The 13,839-nt window shown below is 27.9% G+C and overlaps 1 protein-coding gene across 7 annotated transcripts in view; it reads left to right on the top strand.

Moving 5' to 3' along the window:
* The window catches only part of LOC107442615 (gamma-aminobutyric acid receptor subunit beta-like), a 299,127-nt gene that overhangs the window by 118,016 nt on the left and 167,272 nt on the right, over positions 1–13,839 (top strand). For all 7 annotated transcript variants that reach the window (XM_016056221.4, XM_071188358.2, XM_016056223.4 and 4 more), the window contains one exon: positions 9,198–9,424. In XM_016056221.4, the coding sequence (XP_015911707.1) occupies positions 9,198–9,424 (227 nt within the window). The remainder of the gene's footprint in view (positions 1–9,197; positions 9,425–13,839) is intronic.

Genomic DNA, 13,839 nt, shown 5'->3' with positions numbered 1-13,839 from the left:
ATAAATTTAACCAAATAAATGGTTTTATTCAATGCTTTAAGGTATATTGATAAAATACCAAATTTTGCCTCGTTTACTAAATTTTAGGACTTATTATAAAACCATATTTTATTATGAATTTTTGCAAATCAAAAGAAAAAGAGTAAAAAAAAAAAAGTATGCTCCATTTTTCATTCATTATTTCAATCTGATACTCATATAACTTTCAAGATTTTACGGCAAACAAATCTTTCATTTTTCAGCAGCTTTCCGCGAAAACAGGATAAAATCAACAATAAAATTTTCAAAAATTTGTTTTCTAGATAAAGGCAAAAGTCAATTTTTTTTTCAGAAAAAAAATTTTTTGACTTCACTATTAACTCGTCTACATCTACATAAAAATTGGAAAATTAATTTTACCTTCACATGTAATTCAGCGTCTTAAAAGTACAATTATTATCGTTTAAATATCATTTTAATAAAATGACATTTGAAAGAAATATTAAATCCCCTAGTACTCCGATTTAAATATAAACTGGGTGTGCTATTGAAAAAAAATTTCGTCCAAGGTCGTCCATATTTTTTATATAAAAACACGTATTTTCCATATAACCTTATTGTCTGTTAACTTCATAAATACATTATTTACGCAAAAATGACAGAGCACATTTTACCCATACATAATAGAATTTCTGAATAACGTTTGCATGAGATGAGAGGTGTCTTATTTCTCCAAAAATTCTATTTTTAGTAAACAGATGTAAATTTACCCAGATTAAACTTAGTTGAAATTAAATCAGTATATATTCTACGGAGAATAAAAAATATATTTCTGCACCCAAAGAAATAGAGTTAAATCCGTATATGCTCCATTTTCCACACATTATTTTATCCTGATACTGATACAATTTTTAAAGTTAACAAATCTTCCACTTTTCTACTTTCTCTGTGAAAATAGGATAAAAGCAACAAAAAACATTTAAAAAAAACTTAGTCTCAAAATGAAGCTTTTGGTTAACTTTTATTCTGTAGAACGATGCGGTAAACGCATCAGTTGACATAAAAAGTTGCAAAATTAATTTTACCTCCGAATGAAATTCAGTATATGAAAAGTATTATTATTATGGTCACAAAATTATTTAAATAAAAATACGTTGCAAAATTAGTTTTACATTCAACTGTAATTCCGTATATGAAAAGTATTATTATTATGGTTACAAAATTATTTAAATAAAATTACATTTGAAGCAAATATTAAAACAATAGTAAAAACTAATATTGACAAATTTTAAAAATTTTCTGTGAAAATAGGATAAAAACAGCAAAAAACATTTAAAAAAACTTATTCTTTAAATGAAGTTTCAGGTCAACTTTTATTCCGTAGAACGATGCGATAAACGCCTCAATTGACATAAAACGTTGCAAAATTATTTTTACCTTAATGTAATTCAGTATATGAAAAGTATTATTATTATGGTGACAAAATTATTTAAATAAAATTACGTTGCAAAATTATTTTTATCTTCAAATGTAATTCAGTATATGAAAAGTATTATTATTATGGTTACGAAATTATTTAAATAAAATGACATTTGAAGCAAATATTAAAACCACTAGTACTCTGATTTAGCTATAAACCTTGATGTGCGTGCCACTCAAAAACTTTTTTTAGTTTTAAAATATCGAAACTAAGCCATCCATATTATAGATATAAAAAAAAACTTATTTTCCATACAATCTTATCTTCCGTAAAATTCATAAATACATTATTTACGCAAAAACAACTGAGCGCATATTACATATACATAATAGAAGTTCTGAATAGCTTTTGCATGAGATGAGCGGAGGATTATTTCTCCAAAAATTCTATTTATAGTGAGCAGATGTAAATTCGTCCAGCTTAAACTTAGTTGTAGTTAAATCAATATATATTCTACGGAGAATAAAATATACGTTTCTGCACCAAAAGAAAGGGGCTAAAATACGTATATGCTCCATTTTCCATACATTATTTTATCCTGATACTGATACAACTTTCAAGATTTTTAAAGTGAACAAATCCTTTCTCTTTCAGCTGCTTTCTGTGATGCATGAATGATTGTCTTTGTTCGCAGTGAACCGTATAATTCTAGACATCGATGTACTGCTATAAATAACTTTTCCCGCTCATATGGGACAACATAATATTTTATAAAGAGCTCCTGTGTCTACATTTAAAGCAAAGCGTTTAAATGATTTGTTACAAGTATATAAACCTTTCAACTCAATTGTAATAAAAATAAAATTGACCCACTTTTTAAAAACACAAACATAATTCCTTGCAGAAAAGTGCTGAGTAAACAAAACAGTTTATGATATTGGGTATGAAAAATAACTGCTATTATACTCAAGAAATTCAGAAATCTTTTATAAATTTATGAGATAAGATAATAATCAGTCTTTACGTCGTTTTGAGTTTGTTTACCTCTATATTATTTGAATGGTTTACTTTCATGATTTAATTAAAAATAAACGGTGCGAATTATTTTTACTAAATCGAATTCGTGGCACTTTGTCTAATGTTCCAAATTAAAGGGAAAAAATAAATTTTCCCAAGTTACATAATTAACAGATGTATGATTTTGTTTTGCTTTAAATATATTCCAGTTCTGGTCTACTTGGAATAAAACAGTGTTATTCTCGTGTTTTGGTCTTTGCGGGACAAAAATAAAATTTTAAATCAAAAATCATATTCCGAATTGCAGTTCAGGCTAACGAGAACACGTGCAAAATGCAATTCACAGTTTTGAAAATTCTTGGTGAAATGTACAAACTAGAGAGCGAATATTTTACCACAAAAGCAATATTTACCGTCAAAATTGACGGGTAAAAATATAAGAGAAGAGCAACACGGTCATTGCTGGGATATGAACCCGGGGCACATGTTTCTCAACACAATGCATAAACCCCTCCACCCTCTCGTCGCAAATTGTAGGCGTATTTAAAATCGGATATAATTTGTATGAAAACTAATCAAATAGTCATAGTTGGTGAAAAAAAACTACCAAAATCCTATATTAACATAAATCTAGATTACTTACTCCACAAGTTGTATACTACCGTAGACATTACAGTTTACAGTTACTGCATAGTTATTGCCAGATTGGGTTACATATGGTTTACTTAATCACTTAATCATACATTCGCAAAATTTTTGAAGTAGGTACAATTTAAGAAGTAGGTGGTATGAATTGGGCAACCAGTTTTCTAAGTCGTACTATTTGCTGCCATGGTGGAAAAATTGTCTGTACTTACTGGGCAAATATTATTACCAAATAAATACGAGAAACAACATAGCTGTATTTCATTATTAATATGCTTTAATGCAATTGTCAGTGATTTTTTTTTCTGCTCTGTTAGGATCTAAAATTATGGCAAAGTAGTCGACAGCAATCTGCCTATCCAATTAACCGAAAAGTTTATGACAAGGAACATTTTTTTTACCTTTACGATTTTGAAACCATTTACAACTAGTATGGTGAAAAACATGAATACAAAACTATGCTGCTCTTTAACTATTTAAGCAAGTATGGTTTCAAAACCGTAAAAAAGGAATTCAACTGGTCATAATAGCTTGGTTAATCGTTAAGTAACAGACAATGGGGAGTGCAGGCTACAAATTGGGGAGTGCAAGACACTGGAAACTCGTCATGTGTTGAAGCGAATGAAGGAAATATTGCGATGTCAACGTTGGAACTCGAACCCCAATCCTGTCAATCATGAAACTGACAGATTAACCCTTTCAGCTATATTACGTACACAGGTGTAAGGAACTAAACGAATTTCTTAAGGGGCTCAGTTGGTGCGTTAAAATTCAATTTGTGTAATCGTATTAGGTGAAATCAGTTTATAAACGGTTTCTCAAAGTTAACAGTTTGAATACCATCCTATTTACAGTTATTTCACAGTTTTTTTTTTTTTTCAATATGATAAAATAGAGCCTTGATGGCTCAGGGGATAGAGCGTTCACCTTCCAATGTGCTAAACCGGGTTCGAATCCCACCGATGACTGGTCGATGCGAATCCGCATCCGGCTTGCACAGACCACAGTGCTGACGTGAAATATCCTCAGTGGTAGACGGATCATGGGCTAGAGTCCCTTTGCAGTCAGGCTAACCTTGGTAGGTTCTCATGGTCTTTCTCTTCATGCAACGCAAATGCGGTTTAGTTCCATCAAAAAATCCTCCACGAAGGAAAATTTCCGCCAATACTTGATATAGGGGTTCCCTTGTCTTCCGGATTGGGTTAGAAATTACAAGACTACGGAGTTGAGCATTAGTAGTCGCATACCCGAAAGTTGAGTCGGCTGTTCAACGACGCTTATAAAATTATAAAAAAATATGATGAAATAACAATTAAATCAATAATAATTTCACCATTTTTTCCCAGAAATTTCTAACAATGTGATCAAAATTTAAATGGGAGAAATGGGCAACTCACAATAGGAAATAGTTTAGGAATTCAAACTAAATACCTGATGAGCTTTATTGTACCATTTGTCATTACTTTAGAAGGTGATAGTCCTTCCAACCACAAATCTTAATTATAGAACTAGTTCAAACGTTGAATGTCAGCTGCCAGTAATGAGTTCGATGTGTCCACAAAGTGGTCAAATATAACTGCAATCGAAATCTCGTTTTCATATTAGCACGGTTGCTGTAAGGTATATTTGCCGTATATTACTATTTAAAATATATCAAAATTGGATGAAAGCACTCATTTAGTCATGTTTACTGTTACGACAAATTTATAATACTATTTATTATAATTGCGCAATATATTGCAATTTTTAATATATTCTTACACTTCGAAAAAAATATGATCAGAACTGCCAGAATATGGTAAAATTCACCATGTTTATTTTTCTGCGGGTACATAGTAAAATTTTTTTACGGTAAAAATGGAGATTTTGCGGTAAAAAATTATTTTACTGATGATACACCCACACTTAATTTGAACCATCATTTTTTGCAGTGTAGTGGTAGTGGTAAAACCTGCATTTCATAAAGTACATACATGTAAATGTTACCAAGGAACAGTTTTCCAAAAAAATGAGGCTCACTAATGTTTTATTCCACTTCTTTCAAATATGCTGAAACTTTACCAAATTTTACCTTAAATTATTAAGAGAGTTTTAAAAAAAATGTACTTTGAGAGGAAAAAAAGCAACAACAAAAAATCAAAACATTAAACTTTTTACTCTTACATTTCGATTCTTTGTTTAATTTAACATGAATTAACATTTAATTTATAGTTTTTGAAAAAAACTAAAATAAAATATGTTATGCAATTTGAGAAATTGAGTTGCTGAAAAATTTGTCGATATTATGTGCTAGGTCCCATAAATACACTGGATTTAAGCTAAAATATTTCTTATTAAAATTTATTGAAAGTGAAAAGCTATTAAAAATAGTAGCAAAAACAGCCATTTATATTACTTTGTTCTTACATTTCTAAATTGAAATGTCGGCGCCTTGACTCATGAGCCACACCTATTTCATATTCATAAAACATCTAGACATGAAAGAGAGGTAATTTATTTTATTGTTCCCACCTTTCCTTTAAAACGCTCTACTTCTTCATTTTAATAATTAAATTGAAAGGACGATAATTGAAAATTGCATCAGCAATTGAAAAGTTTTTCATACTAATGCATTCTCTCAATTAAATAAAATTTTTATTGATGAAGCGATGCAACTGAATTTAATGTAGTTTTTTTTTCGTACAAATTCGGGTTAACGACATTGAACGTTCACTAAAAAATTAATAATTTAATATATTTAGCATTTATTATTTATTCAGAATGTGAAAAGAAACAACTTTAAATCGCTAATAGCAATTTTTATCGATCTGAATTAAATATTGTAGAGAAAAATTATTTTAACTGAGCAAAATTAAACGAGAGTTTAAAGTAATTTTTTAAGTATTAAGTATTATATTATATAATAATATTTATCAATAATAATAGATTTATATAATAATATTTATTTATAAAAACATTTTAAATACTTTATTGCTATTTAAAAAATAATATGTATATTTTTATTTATATGTATATCTATAATTTTTATTGATATTTATTTAAATCATTGAAATTATTTTAATTGAATAAAATTAAACGAAAAATTAAAGTAATTAATTTATTTGAAATTCTTTTCAAATTAAAAACATTTTGAATGCATTATATATCATGGTATATATTTATTCTTATAATGCTATAACTAAGATATGCAACATTGGAATTTTAAACTGTTGATATTAATATTAACTGACAAATTAGAATGAAAAGGAGGATATTTAAGTAAGTCCTTTTCACCCTAGAATAAGGGATCGCAAATGAGAAAGACGGCAACTACAGACAGATCTTTGTCCAAAAAAAACATTTAAAATAAGTCAATTAAAAATTATTAAAATTTTATAATCGATCTAAAATTTCTCCTGTTTAAATCATTTAGATTTTAAGAAATTTACTGAACAAAAAACAAGAAATGAGGAAAAACTTTAATAAGTTCAATGCAATTAATGTTATGAATTATTCAGCAAATTTTTATCAACATTTATAATTTCATTAACTTTAATAGTGAGCAACATTTCTTTTAATTGATTCGTTGACAGAGATCCAACTGCTACGGTCTATTTTTTTGTTTGTTCTGCCCCATACTTACCAGAAGAAATGACTTGTTTCAGATTGTTTTGCAAAGATTTAAGATTCTTTGTTAAGATTTAAACGCATTCATATTTAAGCACTCAATTTTGTAATACCGTGCTTCTTACTGTTAATATTTGCATACATAATATAAGTCTCTTATTTTTTTATGATTGGCATTGAGCAGCCGACCCATATTTGGATTTACTTATCATTTTTCAACTTTGTAGCCTAGTAATTTTGAACCCAACACAGAAAACAAAATATCTCCTGGATATCTCCTTCGTCGAGAACTTTCTTGATGAAAATTAACTCTCATTTGCGTTACGTGGATTGTTAGGCGAAAAGCAAAAGTATTCTAACCCATTATCTATCTACCACTGTTTATATTTAACTCCTTTAAACCACCGTGACTCTATTAGCATTTAAGACAATAATTTTAGCGCTGCGATGGCACTGTGATTATATCGCTGAACTGACACAGGGAGAACAGGTTGATTCTCTTCATTGTGCCTGAAAAACTACTCAGCTCCTGATTTATAAAATCCATCTGATCACATGATATGAAATGGCTGCCTGCACGCAATAGTGATAACATTGTCACCATCGTTATCGAAAATATAAAACCTTCCCATTCGAGGTCTTTTTTGGCCAGCAACCTGTTCTTATTCAAAAATATTTTTTCTTCAAGTAAAACGAATAATAATTATAAAGATGATAGAATATATTTCAAGCTATCAGATTGTCAGATCTCGCTTTCAGATTGTCTAAATTTTCAGATTTGTGGAAAAGAAATATTTATGTTCACGAAAATAAAATCATTATTGTATTGATAATGATAATTTTTTTCATAAGCTCCAAAAAATAGTTGCAAAAAAGTAACAAAACCACACAATTTAATAGCGTCAAATTAAACAAGAAAAATATATATTATCATTATAATTATATTAACATAATGTAACTTACATTTATAAAAGCAAAACTGTTAGCTTCACAAAATTTTAATGATTAAAATTTTGAATTTAAGTTTAAACAAATTTCTAGAAATAAAATTTTTCTTTCGTTAAAATAAAATTAAATACGTTATAAAGTTGGAAAAATTACTATATAGGACTTATTATATCCATTTCTGTTTATCTTGGACTGTTGACCTGCTTTCGTTTACCCTAAGTTACAGCCAAGTAATAATTTATTAAAATAAAAAAAAATTCTGTCATGAATGTAGAATTATTGTTATTCATAAAAATAAAAGCATTATTTTATAAGAACAAAATAAAATATTTATTAGCTTAAGAAATATTAAAATTTACAGAAAATAAAATTAAAGTACTCATTATCCATGTGTATAAGAAAGTTTTCTATTTATGAAAAAGTGAAAATTTTTCTTTTTCGGTACTTTTATTTCAGGTTTTTACACTTGATTTCTATTTTCGTCAAGCTTGGATTGCTTCATTTACGCCAAGTTATGACCAAATTTTAAATTATTGAAATAAAATGAATTTTGATTTGAAAGTAGAATTATTACTCTTTATGAAAATAGAAACATTATTTTATAAGAGCAAAATAAAAATAATTATTAACTTAAATAAATAATATTTATAGAAATTACAATTTTTGAAAATTAAAATTGAAATATTCATTATCCATATGTATTAGAAACTTTTTTTTGCTAATAAAAATGTGCTAAGATTTCATTTTTGATCATTTTATCTAAATATTTTACACTTGATTTCTATTTTCATGAAGCTTGGACTGATGACCAGTTTCCGTAACCCCAAATTACAACTAAATATTAATATATTGAAACAAAATGAATTTTGTTATGAAGGTAGAATTACTGCTAATTATGAAAATAAATACTTTATAAAGAACCAAATAAAAACATTTAATATCTTAAAATATATTAAATTAAAATATTCATTATTCGTTTGTGTTAAAAAGCCTCTTATTAATAAAAATGCGTAAAGATTTCATTTTTTTGGTACTTTTATTTCAGGATTTTATACTTGATTTCTATTTTCGTCAAGCTTGGACTGATGACAAATTTTCGTTACCCCAAGTTACAACCAAATATTAATATATTGAAACAAAATAAATTTTGTTATTAAATTAGAATTACTGCTACTTATGAAAATAAAAACATTATAAAGAACCAAATAAAAATATTTAATATCTTAAAATATATTAAATAAAAATATTCATTATTCGTTTGTATTAAAAAGTTTCTTATTAATAAAAATGTGTAAAGATTTCATTTTTTTGGTACTTTTATTTCAGGATTTTACACTTCATTTCTATTTCGTCAAGCTTGGGACCAGTTTCCATAACCCCAAATTACAACCAAATATTAATATATTGAAACAAAATAAATTTTGTTATGAAGGTAGAATTACTGCTAATTATGAAAATAAAAACATTATAAGGAACCAAATAAAAATATATTAAATTAAATGTTCATTATTTGTTTGTATTAAAAAGTCTCTTATTAATAAAAATGTGTAAAGATTTCAGTTTTTTGGTACTTTTATTTCAGGATTTTACACTTGATTTCTATTTTCGTCAAGCTTGGACTGATGACCGGCTTTCGTTTACCCCAAGGACGGGATTCGAGAGCTTGACGGTAGGCGCCGAGGTCGCTGATCGAATTTGGGTCCCAGATACCTTTTTTGTAAACGAGAAGAGCGCCTATTTCCACAAAGCTACAACACAAAATACCTTCCTCCGTATCTCCGCGGGCGGCGAAGTTTTCAGAAGCATTAGGTAAGATATTTTCTTTCCTCTTAAAAGATCTCCACTTACTAAAAGATTGTGTTGCCCTTTTCTACAACGAATAAATTATTCACACCGTTGCTCTTATAGAAAGAATCTCTACTGCTCCCTTGAGAGAAACTAGCTTCTGATTTGAATATCTAAAGTTAAGGCATTTTAAAACACCGAATGTACATGAAAAATGCAATTTAAACTTGAAATCTGTACATTAAATAGTGTCAGTAAGGATAGTAGGGTTAATCGCAAAGAAAGCAGAGTGTATCTTTAAGTTATGTATCTATTAGTTGTACAAGTATCATTTACACTCTCGGAAACAAAACTCTCACTTTTGAAAATGCAGTAGTGCTTGAGTGGTATTCCGTTAATTTTGAGAATAATTTCTTCGTGAAATCACGTGATTTGTGACGAAACGGTAAAAGTTTCGTCAAATATTTAAGGAAATGCATTGTGTCAGAAATCACGTAAAACCGTAATGATTTAATGATTGCGTAACAGCAAATTTCAAGAAAAAAAAATCCGCGAAATATCAAGAAACAAGCATAAAGTAAAAATTTTGCGATTATTTTTTTAAAAAAATATAATAATGCTTTATTTTTATACCAAAACTATTATTATAACAGAAACCATAATATAATATTGAGTACAACTCTTAATCAAGTATTCTTTATTACTGATATAAAATGCTCTTTAAATCTAAAATACGCACAGACCACAAAAAATAACTAAACTCCTTTTGGTTCGGAATATCCTATCGTTATTTCCCTACTTTACTTTGCATTCATTAATTAAATTCTAAAAAACCAGGATAATATGGTTATTATCCATGTATATCTCTAGTATTCATCAAAAATTTCTAAAGTAATGCAAAAAATGTAATGCTCGAAGAAAACAATTATGATAAAATTACGAAGCTTATAAGATATTACTTGTGGTTATGAAGAATCTTCACTTTGCCAATAAAACCAAAATATACGGTATTTAAATCATTCATTTCTGTTCGTGTAGCAACGGTTAACCGGAAATTCTGGTTTTCAAAATTATAATTTTTATTACCACATACTTAGAAGAAATGCATAACTGAGAAATAAATTCAGTCGAATGTTATGCCATATTGTAAGGTATAATGATAAAATTATCAAATTTTACCACCTTTATTACCGAACAGTATGGTAATTAAACCATATTTTATTGCTAATGTTTCAGAAAAATATTACCAAAGTATTTCGGTGAAATTCAGTAAAAATTACCATACTTTTATTTTCTCAGTGTATTACTTCTACATGAGCTGCTTGTGGAAACCTGAAAAACTCTTCCCTGTCGGAATTTATCTTGGTTAAGCGTTTCAAATCTGAAAGTTAACGAAAAAATTCGAGTTTAAGTACAATCTAGAGAAATAAAACTGTTCAAAATATGTATTAATATAAATAATGCCCTTAAATAAAAATACGAAATATTAACTTATGGTTTTTTGCATCACTGGAATTTAAAACAAACATCACTTCCTAACCGGAGATTTCTGAAAGTGGAAAATTTATATTTATACGCAGAACTTCCTGACGTTTATTGCTTTTTTATTGTAAAATATCACTTTTGATGTATTTTCCATCAACGGAATTTAAGCATTCGCTCTTCCGTTTTTCGGACAGTTTCTCTTTTTTCAACCCATAAAATCTACGAAATTCTTCTGTATTCTACAACTTAGTAATTTTATTAGTGCATAAATTCCCACAAATCTCACCACTCTTCTAAATTTATTGCTTCTTTTGGACACATTTAACTCTCTGGCCTGTATATTTTCTTTTTGAGGACGCTAATGTATTACTTACCACAAAGTGAGTAAAATCTTTGTGTGAAAACAAATAAAAGTTATTCTATTTAAGGGAAGGAATTATTCAAAACTCATGATAAGCTCTTATCAGCAAATTGAAAATTTTGATCAATAGAAGAGGAAACATAAAAAATATGAGTTTCTCCACAAAAAAAACTAAAAAGCATGAAATGCGTTAAAAATGTTCTAGAAAAGCTGTAAAATGCATTTTTTTCTTCAAGGGAATGTTTTTATTTATATTTTGAAAGAAAAACTACTGTCTGTAAGTGTTATTTGTATTGCATTTCTTATAATTTTCCTTAATTATTTCAAATACAATAATGTCCTGAAAATTACTGCGGATTTAAAAAAAAATAATAAGGGCATCAATAATCAAATTACCGCAACAAAAAAAATTAAAAATGTAATTAGTATTATTTAAACTTTTAAAACTAGATTTAACATCCTAAGAAATCTTTAAAAAAAACACAATCAAAAGACAATCAAATCGAAAATAATTTCTGAGATATCCTCTACTGATAAAAAGTGAGCATTGTTTTTTTCTTAGTCTTGGAATAATTTTCGTTTATTTAATTGTTGAAAAAGTAATGAATTTATATTGTTTACTGTAATTTATTAAGTTTAATTTGACATAATTTTTTGCAGAACTAACAATAAATATCTAATTACTACTTCTTTTGTATGTCAAAATACATTATTTTTTTACTACATTATTTTGCGTATCGTCTTTTCGTCTTTTATCTGTTTTACAAGGAGAAAGATGAAAAATTAATTGTAAAAAAACAAACTTACACTATTCTCTTAACTTAAATAAGGATGAAATTTTAATAAGCAGTTAATTGAAAATTTTTGATTAAAAACAGTGGAAAACAATGAAACGTGTAAAAAAATGCTTTCTTAGATATAAAAAATCAGCTTGTGTCTTGCATAGAGATCTTAAAAAATGACTTAAGTAAATTGGCTTTTATTCAAAAATAAAAAAGACAGTTAATTATAAAACTGAAAACAGTTATACAAGAGCTCATGCGAAGGGACTTAATTGAAATATACCTTCTCGCTACTAGCAAGAGTTACAGGAAAAGATTTTCAAATAATTAAATCTACAATCTGACAACTTCTTTAATGCTTACATTCATCTAAGAAAAAACTAACGAATTTTATAAAAAACTATTTTTTTGAATTATAAGATAATAAATTAATTCATTTTTTTCGTTAGAAGAAAGTATTTCCAAAACCCATGCAATGTTTTGTATTAGGTTATAAATATGAAGATTGACTTTGATATTGAACTCATATTAAAATTTAGCAATTTTCTGATTTACAAGATGATAATTTAATGCGTGTTTAGCAAGAAAGTATTACCAAAACCCATGTAATGTTTTGTATTAGGCTATAAATATGAAGATCAACGATGTTATTAGACTCAAATAAAAATTTGTTTGCTGAAACAATACATCCGTGCAAAGACAATGATCAATAAATAAGTTTCAATTCAGTTTAACTCAGTTACTAGAATTATTAATATAAATAACAAAATTTACGTTTCTACACAAGAGATTTTCTTTTTCTCAATAAAAACTCTGCTTGAAAGTGAAAAATATGAAATTGCTGTTTGTTTCAGTAAATGCTGTGTTTTTGAACACAGATTCCTATAATTTTTGTAAAATGCTCCACGGCAGAAGGGAAATAGACGAAAAATTCCCACGAGGAGTAAGTAAATAATCTCGAGCAAAATAGGTTTTTTAAAAACATTTAGTATAACTAATTACGAATGATTTCGAAAAAATGGATATTGCTATTTTTAAATGAAATTCATTAAAATTCGGAACATATGTTTGCATTGTGACGCTAGGTGGTTGAATGGCAACACTTCGCACTCTCGTGTCTCTGGTCCTGGGTTCGATCCTCGGGCCAGACAAGTTTGACTCAGCCTTTCATCCCTTCAGTGAGTCGATAAAATAAGTATCTAAACAATGGGGCTCAGCACTATTTTTTATCGCGTTTGGCTGACCACATCCATGCATCCCTGAGTCCATGGTCAATAAAACTAAAATGGGCACAATAGGCCTTGGCTCTCTTTGGGCTGTCAGGCCACTGAGTGCTCGCTTAGTGCGTTAAAAAGTTAAGAAGAAAAATTATGTTTCTATATTTGTTTGTGTGGATTGCGTATTTTTAAAACTGACGCATTATTCAGGATGATATGTGTAGTCCTTCTCCAGAAAAATCAGCATTTTTTCAATGGATTTAAAGTTTCAATCCTTAAAAATTGGAGAAGGGAATAATAGCTATCAATTTGGTACCAATGGAATTATTTGCTGTTGAAAATCCATGCTGAAAAAAAGCCTTTGATTAAAACTACCAGAATATGATAAACTTTACCATGTTTCTTGGCTCTATGGGTACATCAAAAAGTATGGTAATTTTTACAGCAGAGCTGTGGTAATGACTTTTTGTAAAATTAAACATAAAATATAGTTTTATTAACAGGTTGTTTAGTAGTGAATTGTAAAACTATTATACGAAATGTAATTTTATCAAAAGTATGTCAGAAAGTTTTGCACACAATATTTTATTTAGT

Source organism: Parasteatoda tepidariorum, chromosome 12 (genome assembly GCF_982258835.1).
Source record: "Parasteatoda tepidariorum strain Cologne lab strain chromosome 12, Ptep-v5.0, whole genome shotgun sequence".
NCBI classification, from domain to species: Eukaryota; Metazoa; Arthropoda; class Arachnida; order Araneae; family Theridiidae; genus Parasteatoda; species Parasteatoda tepidariorum.
Note: the sequence above shows the minus strand (reverse complement) of the source record. Positions and strands in the feature narration are given on the sequence as shown.